This window comes from Dipodomys merriami, unplaced genomic scaffold (genome assembly GCF_024711535.1).
Source record: "Dipodomys merriami isolate MVZ:Mamm:240054 unplaced genomic scaffold, mDipMer1.0.p SCAF_9, whole genome shotgun sequence".
Taxonomy (NCBI): Eukaryota; Metazoa; Chordata; class Mammalia; order Rodentia; family Heteromyidae; genus Dipodomys; species Dipodomys merriami.
Genome location: NW_027206512.1, coordinates 10682607 through 10706753, shown reverse-complemented (window position 1 = coordinate 10706753; position 24147 = coordinate 10682607). Strand labels below are relative to the sequence as shown.

Sequence of the window (24147 nt, the reverse complement as noted above, 5' to 3'; positions counted from 1 at the left end):
ATTAAAATGTGACAAACATTGCTCTAGAAATTTTACATATGTTTAATTATTTGAGCCTCGCTACAATCATATGAGCTAGTTAACATCACTTTACCTGTATAAGCCTCAGAACTCACAGACAATAGAAGGCAGATTAAATTTGGAATCTAGGAAATGTAGCTATAGAGTCTTCCTCCTCCATTTTCTTCCTCCTCCTCCTCCTCCTCCTCCTCCTCCTCCTCCTCCTCCTCCTCCTCCTCCTCCTCCTCCTCCTCCTCCTCCTGCTCCTCCTCCTTTTCCTATTCCTCTTCCTCCCCCTCCTTCCTTCCATCTCCCTTCTCCCTTCTTCTGTCAGCTTTTTTTTTGCTCAAGGCTAGCACTTGACCCACAAATGCATTTCTGGCTTTTTAGGTGGTTAATTTGAGATAAGAGTCTTACGTACTTTCCTTCCTGGGCTGGCTTCTAACCATGATCATCAGATCTCAGTCTCTTGAGTAGCTAAGATTACAGGCATGAACCATAAGCAACTGCCTCAAGAGTCTGTATTCTTAATACAGTCTAGGCCATCTCAAGTTTCTGTTTCTTTATCTTATTTATTTTGTTATAGAAAAATCTACATGTTGACAAAGGAAAACTATATCTTGCATTTAGCTAAAAATAATTGCTTAAAATGCTACCATTCAGTTACAGATCAAAATACCTGTTTGTAGTTTGATAAATACATTAAAAGGCTCTAATGAACTTACTTAAGCAGTTATCAGATTGGAAAACAGAATAGCTTTGGATAATCTGTTGGTTTGGGTGAACATTAATATTTTACTACTTCGACATAAATGCATAGCAACTAATATGAAGATAATAAATTTATATTGTTCTTTGTGGGAACCAGTTTGTTCTTTTAATGGGAAAAGTCATTTAAAAAGTATCTTACAATCTTTAAACACTTAAAAATAAAAAATTTCTATTAGATATATTCTGAAATCCTAGGTTATTATTTTCTAAATTAATACAATTTTAAGAATCTTAATTCAAACTCTAATTTAGCTTTCCAGGTATTTTACAGATAAGGGCAGTATATAGAAGCCACTTATCAAATAACTTAGTACTGGTCAATAGAAATATCACCACAGACAAGTTTTGAAAATATGAATATGATCAGATTCTCTTATTTCTGGTTTGTGGAAGGAGACAACCTGGTTTATGAAAGTATGGATGAAAATTAGTCATTGAGTTTCTGTGTCTCCTGATACTCCTAGTAGCCAAATCAAAGGAAAAGAGGCTGCCAAGTCATCAATTTTAATAGCATACACCCTATTTTATAAAACAAAATACTGAATACCACCTACTTGTTCTCAGAGATAATATTTTCAATATAGATTTAATTCACAAAACAATGACATATCTGCAGTGATAAACATCTTGAAAATATAAACAATTATCACATTAAGCCATTTCCTATGAAGAACATTAAAAGTGCCAAATTACCTGGTATTTGACCTTCAGGAACCTGGCTGCTTTGCTTGATTAGCAGGCTCTGAGCATTTTGCTGAAATTTAAAGTTTGCTAGTATTTCCAGTGTCCAATCAGCACTGTTCCACTTTGCACCAGCAAACAAATTGTCCTGAGTGCCCACAGATAACCACAGGAGGTAAAGTAATTTTAATCTAAAAATGTTCCTGTGGTAGAAAGCTGCTATCAAATGTTCCAGAAGGTGGAATAAACAGAAGCATATAAATACCCCAGATTGGATATCATATTGTCAGATAATTAGAACTGATTTCAGAACTATCCATTAAGACTGAGTGGATGTCTAACAAGCTTAAAAACAGAAAAACATTTGCAAACTAACAAGATGAATAGTGGAAACTATTCTTGGGATTCTGTAGTAAGTGTATAATCTCAATTTGTCTCAAAAACTTCAGAAATATAACAAAAATGTTACTAGTACCCACATAGTGACAGGCATTGTGAAACCAGCCGGGAATAAACTGGGCAGAAGATAATCCCTGTCTTCATGGAGCTCATCATCCAGTAGAGATGACAATAAATTAGATAAACAAGTGGGGTTATATTATATTAGATAGTGATGTACATGAAGTTAGGGGAAAAAAATTGCAGGAAGGGAAGCATAAGCACTGAATATGGGGAACAAGGGGCTGAAATTTTATTTAGATAGTCTTGGGAAGCCACTATTGAGAAGATGACTTAACATGTTATTATAAAGGTTATATACAACGGGATTAAAGTTATATAAGTCAGATACAGAATACATTTCTTTTTGAAAAGTTACCCCTTCTCTCGCTCGCTCCCAGTTTTTACCTCCCATCCCTATCCACAAGTTGTGTAGTTCATTTTCAATATAACGATGAGTACTATTACTGTATTTGTTTACCCTTTGTCCCCCCTTTTTATTCCCCCCTAACTCTCCCAAAGACAGATAAATGAGCAAACAAGACAAAAAGGAAGGTAAACAAAAACAACAACAAATAAAACCCCTCATCTCCATTTCCTGGAGTTCATTTAGATAAGTATTATTTTATATGATGAGATGCACAGAGGCTTTATGCCTTTATGTTCCTCCCCTAACAGAATCCTCTGCTCTCACTTTGTATACATGCCTAGAGAAGGTGACTTTTGACTATGGACTTAGCTATCCTTTGAATATGTGAGCCTTTCCAAATCCATATATTGGAACTTACACCCCAATGTGATATTATTAAGAGGTAGGACCTGGATTTGATGATTAAGTCATGAGGACAGAACTTTCATGAAAGAACTGGAGGGAACTACCCCAGACCTTTCTGTCTTTCAACTTTTCTACCATGTGAAGACATGGCCTTCCTCTCCTCTGAAGGATGAAGTAATAAGCCTCCATCTTGGAATCAGATAACCAACCCCTACCAAGACACTTGCCAAATTCTTTCTCCTTAGACTTTCTAGTTTTCAGAACTGTGAAGAATAAACTTCCATTCCCTATAAATTACCCAATCTGTGGTATTTTGTTATATAGGAACAGATCTGTAGTCATGTGCCTATCTAGCAAGGTAGAGAAATTTAGCCTGGAAATCATTTGGTGCGTGACTGGATACATACTTTTTATATATGTCTTGTCAGCTCTCAATGACTATCTGTATGTATTGATAATTTTTATGACCTGTGGATTATATTATAAATATCTAAATGGACTTAGGCAGAAAAAAGTTTACCCATCCCTGACAAGGTACAACATTCTAGGCATAAGGAATTAGAAAAGCGATCCTCTGAAAAAAAAGACTTCTGGCTTATTCCAGAACAAAAAGAGAGGCCAAATTGGCTGGAGGAACTGAGCAAGGGTAACATCCACAATAGATCAGAAAGGAATTAAGTGGCAAATGACATGGGGCATGGGGTCAGTGCAGGCTTTTGACTTTATCCGGGTGAGAAAGAATAGTACTGATTGTGTGTGTGTGTGTGTGTGTGTGTGTGTGTGTGTGTGTGTGTGTGTGTGTGTGTGTGTGTGTGTGTGTGTGTGTGTGTGTGTGTTTGCTGGTCCAGGGGCTTAAACTCAGGGCCTGGCACTGTCCCTGAGCATTTTTGCTCAAAGCTACCATAGTACCACTTGAACCATAGCTTGACTTCTGGCTTTTGGTGATTAATTGGAAAGGTAAGAGTCTCATAGACTTTCTTGCTAGCTTTGAGCTGCAATCCTCACATCTCAGCCTCTGAGTTACAGGGTTACAGGCATGAGTCACTGGTGCCTGGCACCACTGATGGTTTTAAGTAGAAGAAAGATGAGTGCTGTCTCTGAGCTTTTTCAGGTCAAGGTTAGTACTCTACCATGTAACCCACAGTTGCACTTCTGGCCTTTTTGGTGGTTAATTGGAGATAAGAGTCTCATGGTCTTTCCTGCCCTGGCTAGCAGCCTTCTGAGTAACAATGATTACAGGCATGAGCCACCTGTACCCAGCCATCACTGGATTTCTTAATGAAACAAGTGCCACACCAATACTAAAGAAAGTTTTTCTGGAGCAATTGCCCATTTGCCTGCTTCATTCAAACTGGCTGCTAAGTGTGCAATCAACAGCTAGGTAGGATCCATTCAGTTGAAAAATATAATAATACTTAATGAGATTACTTACATTAGATTAGATATGAAAATGTCAGTAAACAATTTTGCAAGATGTATTCAACTTATATCTTGTGATAAGAAATACCTCTACGCACAATTTGTACCAACTAAAAATATTAAATGAGACTTACATCGAAGTTTTCACTTTTCCTCAACTCTTCAAATAGACAAAAATCCAAACAAACAAACACACAAACAAGACAGACCTAGACATTTTGGCTAACAGAATGGTGCCTTGTCTATTTAAGTTGAAATTCTTCTTTCTGCTTTATCCAAATTCTGTGGCTCCTCCTCAGAGGGTCTTGAGCTCATTATTAAAAATGCATCAGAGCTAGAATTTGCATCATGGGCTGGGGTGACTCCTGATTTGCAGCCATTCAACCATACATTTTAGAATGCTCAAACATTATCATTTAAATGCTAGTAGCTTTAAAGAGAAACAGATCAGGCTGGGATGTAGCTCAGTAGCAAAGCGCTTGCCTAGCAAGTGCAATATCCTGAGTTAGATCCCCAGTACTAAAACAGAAAAAACAAAAACAAAAAAACCCAGTTAAAGTGAAAAAGCTGAGTTTCTAACTCTACCAGGTAGTGTTTACTGTAGTCAACTGCTTAACAACTCAATTGAAATTTTCTGCACCCTGATTTTGCCCTCTGAAAGTAAGAACATATTAATAAGCTAAAATTTCAATGAGTAATTTCTATGATCCAAGCATGGTCCTTAATATATTACATTGACTCATTCAATCCTTATAGCAATTTTGTGATAAAGTTGCTATTAGAATCACCCTAATTTCAGAAATGATACCTTAAGAGTATAAAAAGCTTTCTTAGAATCACATAGTCCACAAGTACAAAAGCCAGAATTGTAATTAAGTAATCTGACTCCTAAGCAAAGTTTAAAACCATTGCCATGTATTGTCTCTTAAGGTTGGCATAAACACTAAATAAATACATTTTATTGTATTGTTTAATTATATTAGCTAATACCTACCTTTATATAATGAAATGGTGACTGGCTACCGGCTCCATGCATTCTTCCCATCATTGATGATAATCTGTTGCTCAGGTGAAGCGAGTATTCTTTTTCTCTTTCCTGTCCTCTCTTGATTTTTTCCTATGGCTTATTTGATATGAGAGTAAGTCAAAGAATCATTAAGAGAAATAATAAGGTTGAAATGTAAGAGATTGTAGTAGTCTGTTTCTCTAGACATCATCATCATTCATACCAAGGATTTCAGCGAAGTGCTAAGGAGCTGGGTGACAGTTTCCAAGGAAATGGAAATCGAAGAAAGGACAACAAATAGGAGTGTTTAGTCAACTATGAGACTGAACCAAAATATAAGCAATAGATGGATATAAAAACCATAAAATGCTCATTTTGAATTTTTGCTATTCTATTACAGTTAGATCAATGAACAGTTCAGAAATGAGTGCAATTAATAGATCATTCAATGTTTTAAGTGTTTGCATTGTTCATAACATTAATCTTATTTCTAATGGTTCAAGTAAAACATTAGGCATCTGGTTTGTGTTCCTATGTAGTCTTAACCTTATAAATACATTATAGTTTCATAGGTTTCCCCTTTATTTAACTGATGAGACAATTTTCTGTTCTAGGAGAACATGTGCTCTAGGAAGAAAATTCATAAATTTTTAAGAGGAAAAAATTGACAGCATCTAATTCTACCAGTGAGTGAATTTGCAGCAGTTAAATGTACATGTTCTCAAAGCTGAAATGGATTCAAAACCAGAAACAAAGAAAAATTTAACTCAAGTCTTAAATTTAGAACCTACAATTGACAAGCAAAAATAGCCAAGACCCTATTCTGGGTGGAAGGTTGCCGAGAAGACATATTTTGGGAGAAAAAAACCTAAATCAATTGCTGACTTTTTGTGAAGATTTTACTTCTACCCTCTTGACACTTGCTTCCCGTGTAACATGAGAATTTCAAAAACTCAAAAAATTTTCCTAAATATATTGTGTTATGAAAATTTAGTCATGCATTTCTTAGGAATTAATACCCAAAGGTAAAGACCAGGGTTCCATTTATTTCTATTTATCTTTGTTAAGTGGAAAACAAAACTTAAGAAATTATGTTCAGTGAAATAAAACACAAATATTAAATGCCCTTACACTTATGTGAATTTTTCTGAAAGATATATTTAAAAGAGGACATAACTGTAGAAGGAAGACCATTTTAGAAAAGGAAAGAACTACCTGGGGATGGGAAAGGCATGAGAGGGTAAGGAGGGAGGTATGATCAAAATACATAATATACATATATGAAAATGTCAAAAGTTTGGGAGGCTGAGATCCAAAAGCTCATGGCTTGAAGCCATCTTAGGCAGAAAAGTTGATAAGACTCTCTCCAAAATAACAAGTAAAATCCGAGGATGGTGGTATCACTCAGCACTAGCTGAGCAAGCAAGACAAATAAGCTTGAGGCACTGCATTCAAACTAGGTACTAGAAAATAATAGATAAATTCTCAGGATTCCATTAAGAAGGGCAAAACAAACACCTGGACACTTGCTCTTCTTGCTGTTTGCTTGTGGTTGGAGAACTGACCCCTTTGCCTGGCATCCTGGGTCAGGCTGATATACAGAGCAAATACCTCAAAGAGATCCTAGATGACAGTGATCCTTTGCATCTCAGAACGACACTTTCATTTCTCACTCCTCACTTGAGTATGAACATTGTTTTAAAATGTTAGCTTACTATGAACCTACATTTGCAGCTCTAGTTGGTGGAACTCACTTAGGAATGTAGGGCTTTTAGGTCGTCTTTGTCTTCCTTTGTGTTATGGGATTCTCCCACCCAACTTTCTTGTCTGTATACTCTAGGCCCAATTAATTTGATATACATTTACTCAAATTTGGAATTATAGAAAATCTTTCTTTTTCTTCTGACATTAATGCTTATTAGCAGCCTTACAAAATAATATGCTTACTAATGGCTTCACAAAATAATACTCTTAGGTAGATGGTTCTCTATGATGTAAGTAACTGCAATTACTCTCTATTTTCTAACCTAGTTTCAAGAACAGGAAGCAGCACTTCCCTTCATTTATCCCTTGAGGAATCTTCAAGGCTAGGAGGGTAGGGGAAGGGACCTCTGTGGAGTAACCTGTTCTTTGCCATATCCACACTTAGGAGTCGGATGGAAGTTTTTATTTCTTATTGATCTCAACTAGAGTCCAAAATGAATGTCCTAGAAGTCTTACGCTGGTGTGTTTTTTTTTTTTTTAGCAGAATGAAATTCATTCATGAATATTAATATTTATCCTGAGCTAGAAAAAAGTCACTTAAAAAAGTAAAAGTTAGGGGCTGGGAAGGTGGCTCAGTGGTAGAGTGCTTGCCTTGCATGCATGAGGCCTTGGGTTCGATTCCTCAGCACCACATACGCAGAAAAAGCTGGAAGTGGCACCGTGGATCAAATGGTAGAGTGCTAGCCTTGAGCTGAAGAGCTGAGGGACAGAGTTGAGGTCCCATAGCCGACAAAAAAAAAGTAAAAGTTACTTACAACTTTGTCCTTTCCAAAATTATTTTTAGTTTTTTTTGTCTTTGTGTTTGTGAATTTCAACAGAAGTACATACAAATTACAGCCAGTTGCAGAATTGTGGAAGGTCATAGGACAGTGTAAAGCTAGCGGTGTTTATGTCTCCAGGCTTATTTGTTTACCATTCAACTTATTACTAAGCAAAGAGAAGAAATGTCAATATAATTTTCCTTTATTTTTATATTAGAGAGCAGTTTTATTACACCTTAAGATGTAATTCAGAGGATGTAGTTAAAATGTAATTATAAGGATACCAGTCCTTTCCTTCAGGACATGGTGACATCGTTGAAAGTGGCTGAAAAAACTTCTTTGTGACTCAAGAGGAAAATATCTTTCATACTCAAATTAGTATATTTTAGAGGTTTCCAGGTTGTTTTCCACTGCCAAGAATTTCTCTATACGAGCCAGAACATGACATTTACTAATTAGTTATTTTGTGTACATTGGACATATATTTAGTTTATATTTTCCTAATTATGGCATATCTAGTCTTCTCTACTTTTTTTTTTCCGGTCATGGGGCCTGAACTCTGGGCCTGGGTGCTGACCCTCAGCTCTTAGCTCAAGGCTAGCACACTACCACTTGAGCCACAGCACCACTTCTGGCTTTTTCTGTTTATGTGGTGCTGAGGAATTGAACCCAGGGCCTTAGGTATGCAAGGCAAGCACTCTACCACTGAGCCACCTTCCCAGCCCAGTCTTCTCTACTTTTAACTCTTTGTTTACCCTCATTATTTTATTTTAGCTTTCCTTTCATGATTTTCTGAGTTCTCATAGACTCAGATTTTCTCTGCTTCTCAGTTCCAGTGATCTAGTGCTACCTAACACATCACCACAAAACTTGGTTTAAAATAACAAATGGTTATTTCTTCTTATTGTTCCATATGTTGACTTGGCTTAGCTGCATTGTTGGAATTTCCCACAGGACACAATAAGAAAGGAGTAGGTACAGGAATCATCTGAAAATTTGACACAATGCACATTCAAAATGGGGCTGCAGTGTACCTCCATGTGACTCCTGTCTTCAACAGACTAGGCTAGACTTCCAACATAACTCAGGACATAAAAAACTCAATGGGTTGAAGACTTATTAGCTGTTCTTGTGAAAATTACATTTTGTTATTCCATCCTGCCTCAAGAAATTCTCTTGTCTCAGGTCTCAAGAGCAGAAAGTAGCTATTGAGAGACCAAATTTGTTGGCTACAACAAAGTTGCTCTTTATATTGGTCAAGGTGGTCAGGATGGAAAATTTGCAGAAATAGGCTGTATTCTTTGATGGAGAAGTCATAACATCACATTGCAGAAGAGCTTATGGAACAGGACATAGTGGTATGGTCATTTGGGAATTATAAGGTGTGCCCAGAACATTCTTTGCTGGCAACTAACTTTGCTGGCATTCACTAAATGTTACTCTTAAAAGACTTTGTGTACTGGATTTGTTAACAATCCATTTTACTCAGCATGAAGCTATGGTTCAATTTTGTGCAATTGATTTTACACTACCCTCCTGGAGATAGAAACTAAGTCAGACTTTCCCTCTGCTAAGGGGTAAGACATTCTACCCATCTCTTTATATTCAGGATTAAAAACAAATCTACCAAAATTCAAGCAACAAAACCAAAAAGATAAATGGGACTATATCAAACTAAGAAGCTTCTATACAGCAAAAGACACAGTCAACAGAGTGAAGAGAATGAAAGGAATATTTCACAAACTAACAAAGTGTTAATATTCAGAATACACAAGAAACAAACCAAAAAGCAAACAACAAAAAGCAAATTCAGTTTTAAAATGTGTAAATCTTCTGAATAGACATTTGTCCAAAGAAGAAACTCAAATGATCTATAATACAGAGAAAATGCTAAGTTTCATTGGCCATTAGGAAAATGCAAATCAAAACCACAGTGACCTATCAGGTTAAGGGAGACTCTAGGTACTTGGAGTAACATTAGGGAAGCATTCTCTACTGTGAAAAGAAAGAAAGCATCTTGCTTAAAGCCTTTAGGATAGTGAGCTGTGGGAACCCATACCACTTAGGTCAAAAGCTGAGAAAGCAACCATAAGAGAAATGACTGAGGGCTTTTCTTATATAGAAGAGTTGCTTCTTGGAGATGTGGTGTGGCTCCCTTATTTAAACTAAGCTACTCAGGAAGTGAAATTAGGAAGACCAGAATTTTAAGCTAGCCCCTGCAAAAGGTTTCCAGACTCATCTCAACCAATAAAAGCCAGGCACAGTAGTACATATCTGTCATCACAGGTATCAGGAAGATCCCTGACCAGATGGAAGAACCTATTAAAAAAATAAAAAGGGTTGGGGTCATGGCTTAAGTACCTACCTAGCAAGTGCAAAGTTTTGAGTTCAAGCCCCAGTACCACAAACAAAAAGAGGAGTAGCGTCTGAACGTTACACACCACAGACTTTAAAGGCCTTCTTAAAATCTAAGATTTGAGTCTATATGATGCAATTTGAAGCAGTTTGTGACAATAAAATAAATAGTAAATATTCCATAGTTGTGTAATAAACAGTATTGATCACAAAACCTCAATCTTGTCAAAAATTTTCCCTCTACAGAGATGTATTTTGGCAAGGAAATAAGTATGGTATAAATGATCACAAAGGCTGTTCTAGTGCCTTGTTAATTCCATTACAGTACATAGCATTAAGACAGAGCAAGGAAAGGGAGAAGAGAAGGGCAGAGAGATATGAGGATGTGTGTCAGATGAAACAGTTCCCCCGGGATTTTAAGTGGTCCCATCCTGGATAAGAGAAACCCAAGCAGAGGCTGAAGCCAGGTACGCAAGCCACACATTGAATCCCAATTATTCAGGAGGCAGAGGCAGGATCCTGAGTTCAAGGCCAGCCTAGGCTAAGTTAGCAGAGAGACCCTGTTTCGAAAACAAAATAGGAAATACAAGAACTGGGAGCATGGTCTGAGGGATAGAGCACATGCTTAGCCTTTGTGAGGTACTGGGTTCAATCCCCAGAATCAGAAATAAAAAAGAAAAGAGAAAGGGGAGGCTGAACAGGTTGCTTACCAGTTCCACCAACAACCTCTCTTTCTGGGACTCTGGGCACCAGCCTCCATAGGGCCTCTGAGGAGCTCCTTTGTGGGAGAGCTTGGAAGTGGGGTACCCTGGAGGCCATGGGACAGCCACTGGGCCTCTCCAGTTCATGTCTGAGGTTCTGTCTTCGTTCACATGTTCAGTCCCCTCTCCCAAGCTGAGGCATACTCTGCTTCTAAAACTTCAACCCCTGCCCTGCCTGTCCCGAGTCTTCATGCCAGAGTGCCCTGTTTCTGCATTTTGCTTTTTCCTAATCAACTTATAAAATGCATGTGATTTACTTGACAAAAAGGTGTTTGCACTAGCCTTCTAGGCCTTTCTTCCCCGATATCTGGTTTAGCCATGTGGTCACTGAACGTTTATCACAGAGAAGAGGCTCTGCCTTACTGTAGTTCAGTGTGCCCTTTGCTTAAACAGGTTGCTTTCCAAGTTGTAAAAGTGTGGTGGTGAGATCTCCTTTTGTTTGAATTTTTGCTGTCATTGTTGTATTTTTTATTATGATCATCAAAACAAGAAAGCAAGCTTTCTTTCTTGAAGAAAAACAAAAATGAAACAAAAATAAACCATTCCCCCACCCTGACTCTTTTGGGGAGAGAAGGGAAGTAAATTGACGTATTCTTGTCATGCTTCTTGTCTTACTCCAGGACTTATGTGCCGTACAAAGCTGCCTGTATAGAAAGGTACAACAAAAATGAGAGAGGATCCTGGACTTTCAAATATTTGAAAATAGGATTAAAGTCATAAAATATGACTGGTTCTAAGCAAGTTGTAATGCAGGATCAGGCTCACTGGGCAATGCACCAGAGTCTTTTCCTGTATTGCATATCATTGAGAAATGCATGATGGGAAAAGAGTCCAGAGCCTAGGTCAGTCTGCCCTCGTTTAACCCTAGCTTGTATCTCTGTGCCTTTCATCTGTAAAACTGCATGTGACAAGCCATGATCCATAGTGGCTCATGCTTATAATCCTAGCTACTCAGTAGGCTGAGATCTGAGGATCAGATCAGTTTGAAACTAGCCTATGCAGGAAAGTCTACAAGACTCTTATTTCCAATTAACCATCAGAGAACCTGGAAGTAGAACTGTAGTTCAAAGTGATGGCGTGGCAGCCTTGAGCAAAAAAAGCTCAGTGTGCCTAGGGCCTGAGTTCAAGCCTGAGGACCAGCATAAAAAAATTCAATGTGACAATAGGAAAATTGAAAACATATGCCTCATGTTAGAATTATTATATGCATGTTAAATTTCTTGAGAAAGACAAGGAAAGCAGTATCATGGCTATGTAGACGAATCTTTTCCTTTCCTTTCCCTTTCCCTTTTGCCTTTTCCTTTCCTAATCAGGGTCTCAGTATGTAGTGCAAGCTGCCTTCAGACTCACAATCCTCCTGCCAGTCTGTGCCATGGTACCCAGTTAATTTTTTATTCTTTTGCTGAATGCTGAAATATTTAGGAGTAAAGCACCAATGTCTGCAACCTGCTCTTTAGTAGTTTAGTGAAGAAGTATATACATACATAGGCACAGAGACAGGTAAACATTACATACACATACAAGCTCACATGCAGATACACAGGTATATACACTGGTACATATGTATAGTCACATTCACATAGGTACAGTCACACAGGCACAGCATGGCCACACAACATAGGCACACACAGACACACACAGTTATACACAGCGTTGTATACACAGACATACATACACAGTCACACACAAAAGTTGCACACACAAGCATACACATATAGGCATATACACACAGGTACATAGAGCAGAAGGAGAGCATTAAATGTGCTGATATGGGTACAATGTACAATAAGAGGGCTTGTATTTTAGTCTTCATACTTTTGAAGGCTTGGTAATTTTCAGAATTAAAAGGAATAGTAAGTAGATGATGCCTATAATACCACTTAAGTACAGCTGTCAAATTAAAATTCCTCCTAGGACAAGGAAGGATCTTCATTTTCACTTGCTTAATGTCTGCACATTGAGTCTATATATATTCACTTTGGCACTTTTCACATTTCCTCCCTGCCTACATTTCCTTCGCCACTCCCACGTTAACTGGCTTTCAGGTTTAGGTTAAAGGCGTAAATTGTTGAGGCTGCTATCATCCATCTTGGTGTTGTGAGGGGGGTTAGTGGTTTTACCTCCCTCATTCCACATTGTGCCCCATCTAATATCAATTTATGTAGTGGTAAATTTGCCAGTAAAAGCACAGAACAATCAATTAAAGTTGAGTATTAGATTAATAGTCACGTAGTATGCAAAGGCCAATTTTTCATGGGGCATGGTGGTGTTAAAAATCATTCATTGTTAAACAAATTTAACTACCTTGGGTATATTTGTTAAATCTGGCAAGTCTACAAAAAGTCTCTTGTTCTCTCAATGTGTGTGGCTCACTGCCCACAAGTAGGACAAAAATCTTAGTTATGCAGGCACTGGGGAGAAAATATTTATAGTTTTCTTACTTTCCTGCCGGGGATAGCTTCTAAACACAACCCTCAGATCTCAGCTTCCTGGGCAGCTAGGATTAAGACTAGAGCCACCTGGGTCCAGATATAGTTCTAAAACCATAGTACACATAGCTTTTCTCCTGTAGTTTAGTTGTCTCTTCACAGCCATTTGGTTCACCTGTATTCATGGTGAATCTTTCACTCTTCTTCTTAAATTAGAACACAGTTGAGAAGAATTGCACTTTTATTTGTGATTAAAACCCATAGATAAAATATACAGATGATAAACAAATACAAGAGAATTGGAATGACACCTATTATACAGTATTGGTAGGTAAAGTGATTAATGAATGACAGATTTGCTGTATGCAGTGTCATTAATCTCAATGAATCTCTTTTTAGAAACACTTGTTATACAAGGATATGTTTAGGCAGTTAGCATTAGTGCACACGTGTTAAAACGTCATTCTTAGAGCTGCAACTTCAAGCATTTAATCTAATTCTATCTCATGATTGTTTTACTGCTTGATAAATGGTCCTGATTTGCATTGACCTTTCAGGAACAACATACCAAGGAAAAGAAAGCAACAAAAATTAGTCTACTGACAGAAACAAGAGAAAAGCTCTTTGGAACTGTAGCACCATCCCACATTATAATATGCACATTTGTTATATTGCACCTTCCTGAGTTGAACTTTGAAAAATGGTAGCCAGAAGCTATGCAAGAATGGAGACTTCATCCCAGGCTAGGCCTTCACTGATGGTAGTAGTAATCTTGACCTTCATAGCCACCATAACTTTGCCCTTTGTAGTAACTGTATTCATCCTCATAGGCTCGGTAATTGTCTCCACGGGGTTCCCCATTTGCAGTGTCATAGACTTCATACCCATTGTCATATTCAGTGTTACCTATTTGTTCATACTCCCCTTCATAATCAGCTGTGGTGGTTTTCCCAAGGGGTGGAGAGGTGGCTCCATAGGCCTCCTGTGGGGGGGTTGTGGGTACTAACCCACCATTTACAGATGTTGTTCTCTGAAAAACAGAACTAGTGGTTGTGGTTCCTCCTGCACTGACTGTACTGACACTTCTTTCTGCACCACCTGCATCATTGTCGCCACGGCTGCTATAATGGCTACTGTCCACTTCTGTGCTGTTGGTGCTGGTGCCATTTATTTCTTGTTCATTTTCATCCACTTCTGCTTCACTTTCTTCATTTTCTTCCTCTTCCTCCTCCTCTTCATCTTCTTCCTCACTTTCCTTCACTTTGGTGAACTTGTTTTCTGTGTCCACAGCCTGAAAGGAAAGGGTTGAAAAGCGTCAAATTTTCAGGCCATCACTTTCTCCAGAACAGTACTTGATACTCATAGCCTTGTTCTCGATGCTATCTTGAATGAAGTCAACTGAATTCACATAAGGGGAGGGTTTTGATCAGAAGAAGAGCCTTTGCAGTTTTTGTTTTGTTTTGTGCTGGTCCTGGGGCTTAAACTCAGGGCCCAAATGCTCTTCCTAAGCTTTGTGCTCAAAGCTATTTCTATTTATTTGCTCTAATTTTTAAATATTATCTTTAAGTAGTTGTACAGAAGGGTTTAATTTCAAAATGTCAGTTTATGAGTACAATGCATCTTAATCCATGTCACCTTTTTTTTTTTTTTTTTTTTGTGTCAGTCGTGGTGACTGAACTTTGGGCCTGGGTGTTGTCCCTCAGCTCTTCTGCTCAAGACTAGCACCCTACCACTTGAACCACAGCGCCACTTCTGGCTTTTTTCTGCTTATGTGGTGCTGAGGAATCAAACCCAGGGCCTCATGCATGGTAGGCAAGCACTCTGCCACTAAGCCAACTTTGCAGTCCTATGTCACCTTTTTAAAAAAAATCATTCTGCCTCATCTCTATTAGCTCTAGCCCTATCCCTTCAGATTTCATATTCATTTTAAAATATTCATCCACCCTTCCTCTCTCCATTTTATATTTTTTCTTGCTTCTTCCATGATTTAATGAAGACAACATAAAATTCTAAATGCATGGAGTTAGCCTAACTTCAGACTTCAGGAGAGAAATGAAAACAGAATTAACATTATGGAGGAATTATTACCTTTTTGGGAAGCTGGATTGCAGCTAACCCCATGCTTTCTGTTCCAGATGTGATCTCTTGCCCATAGCCCGGTGTCCCAGTAGAGAGGGTGGTATTCTCTGCTTCAGATTCTTCATCTTCATTTCCATCAGAATCTTCATTGTTCTCTTCCTCATTTGAAGTCTCCTGGTGAAGATAATAGCAAGAAGTTTATGTGACCAGCATATAGGTTAAGATCTGTTGGAGTTTGGATAACTGCATGGTACAGCATGCTGGGCATGCTGCCTTCTGTATAACATCCATAACATGTAATTTTAAGAATCAATCAAAATTATTTAATTCTATATATCACAGTAAAGTCTATCTTAGCTATTTCTATTTTCTACTTCATATAGCATATGATCAATTTTCCTTTGCCCAAGGAAAATATTAAACACTCCAAAGCATTCCCAGTAGTTATATTATTGCATGAAGATGTTTCAAAAAATTAACCATCCTCAAATCAACACTTATTGTAGTTGTCAGTATTTTATTGTTTTGCTTTTATTTCATGGTGTTCTTTTGCTTTTGATACATAGTAGACTGAGTTTATCTCCCAGTGTAATTTGTAGCTAATATTAAATGTCAGAATTTCTTACCATAGAATTTATTTGCTTTAAGTACTAGAAAACAGTAAGCCACATTTAAATGTATGTTTAGAAGACTGTGGTGTTAACATTAAGATTTTAAACAAACAAGAAAGCACAGACTTAGCTTGTCTTATTGAAACAAAATTTTCATAGCAGAATGCTTTTATTATCAACTTTATACATTCTACCATTTCATTGAAAGGTCTTGGTGCTAACACAATCCAACTCAAAATAATTGCCACTCTAATTATGCCCAATATCCCACACATACTATATTGTTTATTTTTCTTAATTTTGCAGCTTACTCCAACAGATTCAAACTTTACAGTAGTTGCAGGAGAAAGTATTAGCGGCCTTGGGAAGATTCTCACAGGAAGAAACCGAATTAGTTAGATCTTACTCCCTCACTTCACAGAAAAGGGTATGAAGTTCAGTGGGAGAAATGATTTGTATAAGGTCAAATAAATGTCAAGTTAATCACAGGAAAAGACTCAGTCTCTCAATTTTTTACATACTCCTACAGTACTCATTTTTGTCTTATGTAAGGATGCTTTATATCAATCATTTAAAAAGGAACTAGGCCACTGTATTTATAGATATTAGGTTTCAAACCATTTGGTTGCATGCATCTACTATCATTGAACTTGCACACATCTTTTGACTCAGCAATTTCACTTTTAAGTTGAATGGTTTAGGGAAATCAATGAGTGTTTTTACAAGAGGAAGTTCTAGAATGTTCATAACAGCCCTAACTTGGAAACTATCTGCATGTTCATCAGTATGATGTGAATATGGCACATTCACATCACAATATACCACCAGTAAGATTGAACAGTCTCCAACTACAAAACACGGTGGATACATCTCTGCCATTGAGAGCAGAAGTCACTTGTAAGAGAGTCCATGCTATGTAAGCCTACAGATCTAGTGTACAAACATGGCCAAAGTAAGCTGTATGTTAAAAGTCAAATCAAGATGCCTCTTCTGGGGACAGGGACTAAACAGAATGCAGGGGCTGCTTTTTCATGAGTGCTGATTTCACTATGGATTTAGTTTCTGGAATTTCAGTGCGTTATCCCCTGATGGTAATTTTATTACCTGATTTAATAAAAAAAAACTTTTTAAGCATTGCTGAGTAGTTTAGAGGTAGAGAAAATGTACAGTTGCCAAATGGAAAATATGCCTAAGCCCCCTTTTTTTATGGGACTCAATATTTAACTTAAATTATCAATTAAATTATAAAGAAGAAATAAAGTATTTCCAGAATCTCTTGGCAATAGAAGATTTCTAAAATTTGTTCTTTTTTTTTTGATCATAAGCCTTGAACTCTGGGCCTGGGAGTTGTCCCCTCAGCTCTTGAGCTCAAGGCTAGCACTCTACCACTTGAATCACAGCGCCATTTCCGATTTTCTGAGTGGCTTATTGAAGATAAGAGTCTCACAGACTTTCCTGCCCGGGCTGGCTTTGAACGCTATCCTCAGATCTCAGCCTTCTGAGGAGCTAGGATTATAGGCATGAGGTGCCTGGCTTCTAGTTTACTCTGAATGAATGGTCTTTGAAGGAAGCTTCAAGTTAAACCACAAATTTTACTTAGCACCGTAAGTAGAGAAAGAATTAAAAGGTATGAGGAGATTCAGAAGACCCAGCACAGTTCTTTCTCCAAAGGCAAATTCTAACTTATGGCCACCTGGGTGATGAGGTGAAAGTTGCTGAAAGGATCATAAATGTTCAGAGCTGATTGACACAATTTTGAGTACATATAATTTCATGAGTGCTTCAAGGGAAGCTCATGTGTTTTGTGTTTTTTTTTTTCAAACTCCCAAACACCAGTGAAGAATCATTGCCAAAAAGTGTTTAATCGAATTGGGAAATTGAGTTGTAAAAGCAGTTTTACAATTACTCTAGAGCAAATAGCTGTAGTTACATGGGGACAATCCCAGCTTAATTCTTATGAACAATTGCTACCTAGTACTCCAGTCAAAATTTCCATGGTAGATATAACATTTCCTGGTACTGGTTTAGCATTCTTGTAAAGGCCTTCCTTCAAGTTACTAGTGCAGTTATGGAAATGTTACCTTAAAAAAACAAACTAATATGTTGCCTTTCAAGTTCCCACATCACTTTTTCAGCAACATTGTCAACACTTATACATGATCCATTTTGACTGTCATTTTCTATTCATAAATAACCACCCAAGAACACTTAAATTTAGACAGTTCTCAAACCAGCCAACTATAATTGACTCTCCAGGAAAATGCACCCAAATTTGTATGTTTCCTTAGATAAGAGTTTCAGTTATAAGCAGAATAGCACAATTTCCAAGATATGGAAGTGAATTTTAGTCAATGACTACGTTTAACAAGAAGATATTTATATACTTTGCCTATTTTTATTTCTGAAAGAATATGAATTTTGTTTTAGACAAAAAACAAAACATGAAATTCCCATTTAAAAGAACAATTCTATTCTGTAGTTTATGGAAGGTAGATAAAACTACTGGAGAGGATAGAAATGGGCTTTTATACATATCCACTGAGAAAGGTGAAATTTGTAAGTTTTAATGTTGAAATATTACACTTAGTTTAGGGTTGTTATTTATTTTTCTTTTGCCTTCATGTTTTAGCTACCTATGTATAAGCAGTGCTTTCTCTTGTGTTTGAATAGACTTCATATCTTTCCCACTTAAAATGAAGATACCCCCCTTTTTTTATACAAGTCTTAGCAGTAACCCTAATCCCACGATGCAATAGTGTTTTCAACAGGTTATTTAGTTGGCTTCAGTTTAAATAACCTGCCACTTTGACCAAAATAAAAGGCTGTAGACCTCTGGAAAGGCAGCAATAGCTACTTGCTGAATCTAGATTACAATGAGCAAGATTCCATTTGGTCTTTTTGTGCTGCTGAACTCGTTATGAGAAGTCTGCAGGATCCCTTACCTCTCCTTCTTCCTCCTCATCCGAACTGTCACCATCTCCATTTTCTTCGGAAGAGTCACCTCTTCCCTATAAAAGATATACACATAGATGTGTGAACATATATACCTTTGTAAATGTGTATATATTCTCAACAACAATTAAAATCTTTGTTTAATATAAAATACACACAGATATCTGATTAAACTACTTAGTAGTATGAGCTTGATTGATTTCTGTACTTAGATCAGGCCTCATGATTATGTGAGAAAGGTGTGAGGACATGGATGAATTTGGGATGAGGTAGGAGACAAAGAGGAATTTTGTAACCACTATGTGAATTGCTCGAAGGCATGGCTCAAGTAATAAAACACCTGCCTAGCAAGAACAAGACCCTGAGTTCAAAGCCAAGGACTACAAAAAAGAATGTGAATCCAATATTTCACTTTCAATCCCCAAAGCATTAACAATATGTTGGAACATTTTGTGTGTAAAGTGGGCACCTGGGGCTCAAACCTGTAATCTTAGCTACTTGGAGGCCTAAGATTGGAGGATTAGGGTTGAAACCAGTCCTGACAAATCTGAGAAATTCTTATCTCTAATTAGCAAAAAGAGAGAACTGGATGTGTGGCTTAAGTGTAGAGTATCAGCTTTGACTAGAAAAGTTGAGAGAGAACTTGAGACCCAAAATTCAAGCCCCAAGGCCTGCAAAAAACCCAAAACAGCAAAAGTCACTGTGTATATAAAAAACTTGAAGTGCAGAATTGTTTAATTCTAAAAGAATGAAGGGATTATTTGTCCAATAGTTTAATTTTTAAAGAGAAGAAATAAAAAATCCCAAAATGAAGCTAGGTGCCCCTGTAATCCTAAAATTCAGGAGGCTTGAGATCTGGGGACTGGTTCAAAGCCAGCCTGGGCAAGAAAGTCTGTTCTTATCTCCAATTAACCAGCAAAAAGCAGGAAGTGGAGCAGTGGCTTGAATGAAAAAGCTAAGGGACAATACCTAGGCTCTGAGTTCAAGCCTTAGTACTAGCACTAAAAAAAGAAAACAAGTCCAAAATGTTGTGGTTTTTCCAAGTTAGAGCAAAGCAGATCTTGGACCCAATAATTTGTTTTATTTTGCTTATTAAATGATGACATAAGTTGTTATGAGAATATTCTTTTAAATAATGAGACTTTCAATTATTCTAAATTACAATTTGATTGAAAGAAATTAAATTTTCCTACTTAGCATCTTTAAAGTTAATTTTTAAAATTAGGTTAATTTATATAGAGAAGATAAAATTCCGTAAGAAAAAAATGGACCGTTAGAGTGTACTATTCTTCTAAAGAGCTTAGCACTGAATAAGACTAAACCAAGAATTCTGTATCTCAAAATATAATTATATGTGAATGAGCTTCACTGTTCTTTTGGGTTGCGCTATATTGAATTCAGGGTTTTGTGTATGCTTGACAAGCCCTCCAACATTGAGCAACATCCCAGACCGAAACGTTGCTAATGTTTGAAATGAAATGTAAATCTCAACTTCTGTTAGGGGGATCTTCCAAACAGCAGATTCATTTTTCCAACAAACACAATGTTTTTGCATCCACTTCTGATGGATCGATCAGGTGTCAAATGGACCTCTCAGATTTTGCCATTTCCTGTCCTGAAGATTTAACTTTAAGTCTGTGTTTAGAGAGTATTAGAACTGTAGTCCCTGGGTGAGAAATCAGGTCGAAGAAAACTCTCAAGTCAGCCGGGCGCTGGTGGCTCACGCCTATAATCCTAGCTCTTCAGGAGGCTGAGATCTCAGGATAGTGGTTCAAAGCCAGCCTGGCAGGAAAGTCCATTAGACGCTTATCTCCAATAAACCACTCAGAAAACCAGAAGTGGTGTTGTGGCTCAAGTGGTAGAGTGCCAGCCTTGAGCTGAAGAGCTGAGGGACAGCGCCCAAGCCCAGAGTTAAAACCCCATGACTGACAAATTAAAAAAAAAAAAAAAAAGAAAGAAAAGAAAAAGAAAACACTCAATTCCCAGTCTCACTTTGGGCTGTCTCTTTTGGTCTAATTCTTCAGATGGCCACATCATCTACTGTGGAAAGGAAAAATCACCTTGAGCTAAGAATAACCTCCACTGGAAAAGACAATAATTAGACCTGCCCTCTACTACTATGACTTTAATGGTTATGCCTTCCCTTGACCAGAGGGTGACTAAGGCAGATATTTATATTAGAGCTATTTCTATTTGTGAGTTTAATTAAATATAGAGAAGAGTATATTTACATAACCAGAGCTGTTTTCTTAGTGGAAGAGTTTTAGCTGTTTCACTTTCTGCTTCAACTCTAAGTGTTCTCCCTAATTCAACCATATCAGTCTTCATGCAGTATCTGTAGTCAGTATCATTCATATATTGTATGGAATGCATTGATATTACAACATATGAATTTTTTCCTTTTGTTTTCCATTTATGTCTTATTGTCTATTTGTCACTAGGCCTTACTGGTTATAGGTGAAGAATATATAGATAGTATAGAAGAAAAATATACAGTGTATATATATAAATACACATAGAAGAATATATAGAATATAGAATGTATCTATGCATATGTAGATTAGATAGATAGACAGACGGCTAGATAGATACATGGAAAACTTCTTTAATAAAATTCTGAAAAGCCAATACATTTGTATTCTAGCTGAGTCAGATATATGACCTCTGAAAGTTCATATACTAATTAAACTCATCTGAAACATATTTTCAAAATTTAAACAACTTAGAATGTTAGATTTATTTTTATTTTTATATAGCCTAGTAAATAGCTAAGCTACTGCAGACAGTCAATAGCTTTGTAATTCATATAGTTCATATAAATTGGTATTTTAGATATGGTGATCTATAAGCAGATTCATCCGAATAAAGCATAAATTTTAAAGTCAATATAGCTTAGTGCATTTGGGGATGAACACTAAATACCTAAGTAAAGGTACTTCAGAGAATCAAATTATTTTAGACAGCTGAGTTGTGAATATGTGTTCAGCTTAAAATAATGATCTTAAAAGTTTTACATTAGTTGAGATAGGCCTCTCTGCACATAATTTGTGAAAATTTTTCACATGAACATGTATGAACTTTGGGTCTGTAAACTAATTTCTCCCAGTATTATTTCACTGGAATGTTTTTACTTTTTGTGCCTGTCCTGGGGCTTGAACTCGGGGTCTGGTCATTGTCCCTGAGCTTTTTCACTCAAGTATAGCACTCAACCACTTGAACCACAGCTTCACTTCTGGCTTTTTGAGTAGTTTATTGGAGATAAGAGTCTCTTGAACTTTCTTGCTCCACCGATTGCAATCCTCAGATCTCAGCCTCCTGAGTAGCTAGGAATGCAGGCATGAGATACCAACACTTGGCCACTGTGGAATTTTTCAGTGGACCATTTTATTATCATTTCTGTTTAAGAAAGAAAATAACTTTCAAATGACTACTGTTTATTTCTGGGCCTGAGAGGAGCCAAGGAATGAAAGACAATTCCCCAAACCCACAACTCTTGTATCATTTATGTTCTTATTTCTGTGGCCACACAAATTCCCCATAATTATGATGGTGCTAGAAATACATGAAGATGATCATTTCCTGCTATTGTGTCAGCTAGCTATGGGTGAGTTGGGTATATGGTAATATGCATTGCCAAGCCACTCTGCTGACCAGCATTTTCAGGGTCCTGATGGCTTTAGTGTCTCAGGAAACCTGGGTCAAACTGTGCATAACTGGTATTCTGAATCCAAACTATATAGTCATAAAAATACTGAACTTCTGAAAAAAATAGTGCACTTCTGGTTTGCTGTGTACTTAAAGTGACACGATACCCTCTAGTTTCCAAAAGCCCTCTTCACAAGTAGCCCAGCAAAAATGGCAACACTTATTTTTAGTTCTAGTTACTTTCCTTTGGTTTACAAATTTAAGGGATGTTTCCCCTTTCTCACAAGCTTTTTAGTGCACTTCCTGAATTTTTCTCTCTTTTTTCAGTTTTTAGGTCTTAGTTATATTATAATTATGCCCCATGGTATGACCTGTGGCTTAAGTCACTTATCTTGGTTACTCTTCAGCAAGATTTTAGTTGTTTTAAGTCTCTGATGTTTATGAAGTAAATTTCCTCCTATCAATAAGAAGACTCTGAATTAAGATGTAGAACTAAGTCTGTTATAGTACTGAATCAACTATACTTGTGAAAATCAGCAAACTTATCACTGGCTTAATTGTAAGCATTTGATAAAATGGGTCCATTTTTTAATTTTTGTGCCAATACTAAGGATTCAACTCAGGTTACATACTACTCCTAAAGCTTTTTCTCTCAAGGTTAGTGCTCAACCACTTAAGCCACAGCTTACTTCCAGCTTTTTGGTGGTTAGTTGGAGACGCGTCTCATGAAATTTTCTGCCCAGGATAACTTTGAACTGCTATCATCAGATCTTAGCCTCTTCAGTATTTATGATTAACCCAGCCAAAAGGCCCCCCCTTTAAAAAAATAAATCAATTAAAACACTTAAACTCAATGTGTCATAATATTTACCTTATTGTTACTCTTGATTGACCCTAGATAATTTTACTCTCTGTTTTTCTATTTCAAAAGAAAAATTAGATATGAGCTTTATTTTATTGTACTCAAAACATTTTTTACCACGTGCAGATTTTTCTGTAAGTAATTGTTCTGTCTGAATTTAACTGAAAGTTGAATAGAGGTGTTTTCATATTAAATTATATCCACATTCAACCATAATGTTAAAATGTTAAGTTTACTGCTTACCTGAATTGCAAATCGCTTCAGTGGAGGATAGAAGAAGGCATGTTTGTAAAGATAATATCGTGGCCTGTATTTAAAGACCTGTGTAGACAAAATTAGCATTAGATATTCATGTTTTATGTACAATAATTCTAGAGTAAGTGTGGGTCAGAGACGTATGCCAAAGTTAATTACCCCATTTTCTTCAGAATCTTCTAATTTGATTCTTCGGTGCAAATTTTTCATCTGTTTAAAAGAAAATTTAATTATTACATGTATTTTCATTTCCATAAAAAACAAAATGAAAAACACTCCAAGATTTTAACAATGAACTTACTGAGAATGCGCAGGCCATTCCCAGAATGCTGAGCAGTATTAAAGCAGTCTTCATTTTGGTGATTACTTCTGTAATTAATAGCATAGTAAGACTAATAAATATTAAAAACTAAGTAGATGACTTTTTGCTCATATTCAAAGATAAAGTATTTAATTTGGTTTCAATTTTAATTATCATTTAGCTTCATTGAAACTAAATTTCTGGACAATAGTTGTAGCTCAATAGTAGAGCACTTACATATGTGCAAGATTGTAGGTTCAATTCCTAGCACTGCATAAAGGA

General features: G+C 36.9%; 1 protein-coding gene across 1 annotated transcript; it reads right to left on the bottom strand.

Moving 5' to 3' along the window:
• Window positions 1-13911: 13911 nt before the first annotated feature.
• On the bottom strand, window positions 13912-23919 carry Ibsp (integrin binding sialoprotein). Its single transcript, XM_070012592.1, has 6 exons — window positions 23866-23919; window positions 23724-23774; window positions 23553-23630; window positions 18793-18858; window positions 15249-15413; window positions 13912-14451 (listed from the first exon to the last, which is right to left on the bottom strand). The coding sequence occupies exons 1-6, from the start codon at window positions 23917-23919 to the stop codon at window positions 13912-13914; spliced, it is 954 nt and encodes a 317-aa protein (XP_069868693.1).
• Between the last annotated feature and the right edge of the window lie 228 nt (window positions 23920-24147).

Bases quoted from the DNA above. Each gene is read 5' to 3' on its own strand.
- Ibsp (XM_070012592.1), bottom strand. From the start codon at position 23,919: ATGAAGACTGCTTTAATACTGCTCAGCATTCTGGGAATGGCCTGCGCA. The intron at 23,775-23,865 runs GTAAGTTCATTG...TCTTTTAAACAG, and splicing joins GAATGGCCTGCGCATTCTCA to ATGAAAAATTTGCACCGAAG. The intron at 15,414-18,792 runs GTAAGGGATCCT...TATCTTCACCAG, and splicing joins ATGAGGAGGAAGAAGGAGAG to GAGACTTCAAATGAGGAAGA.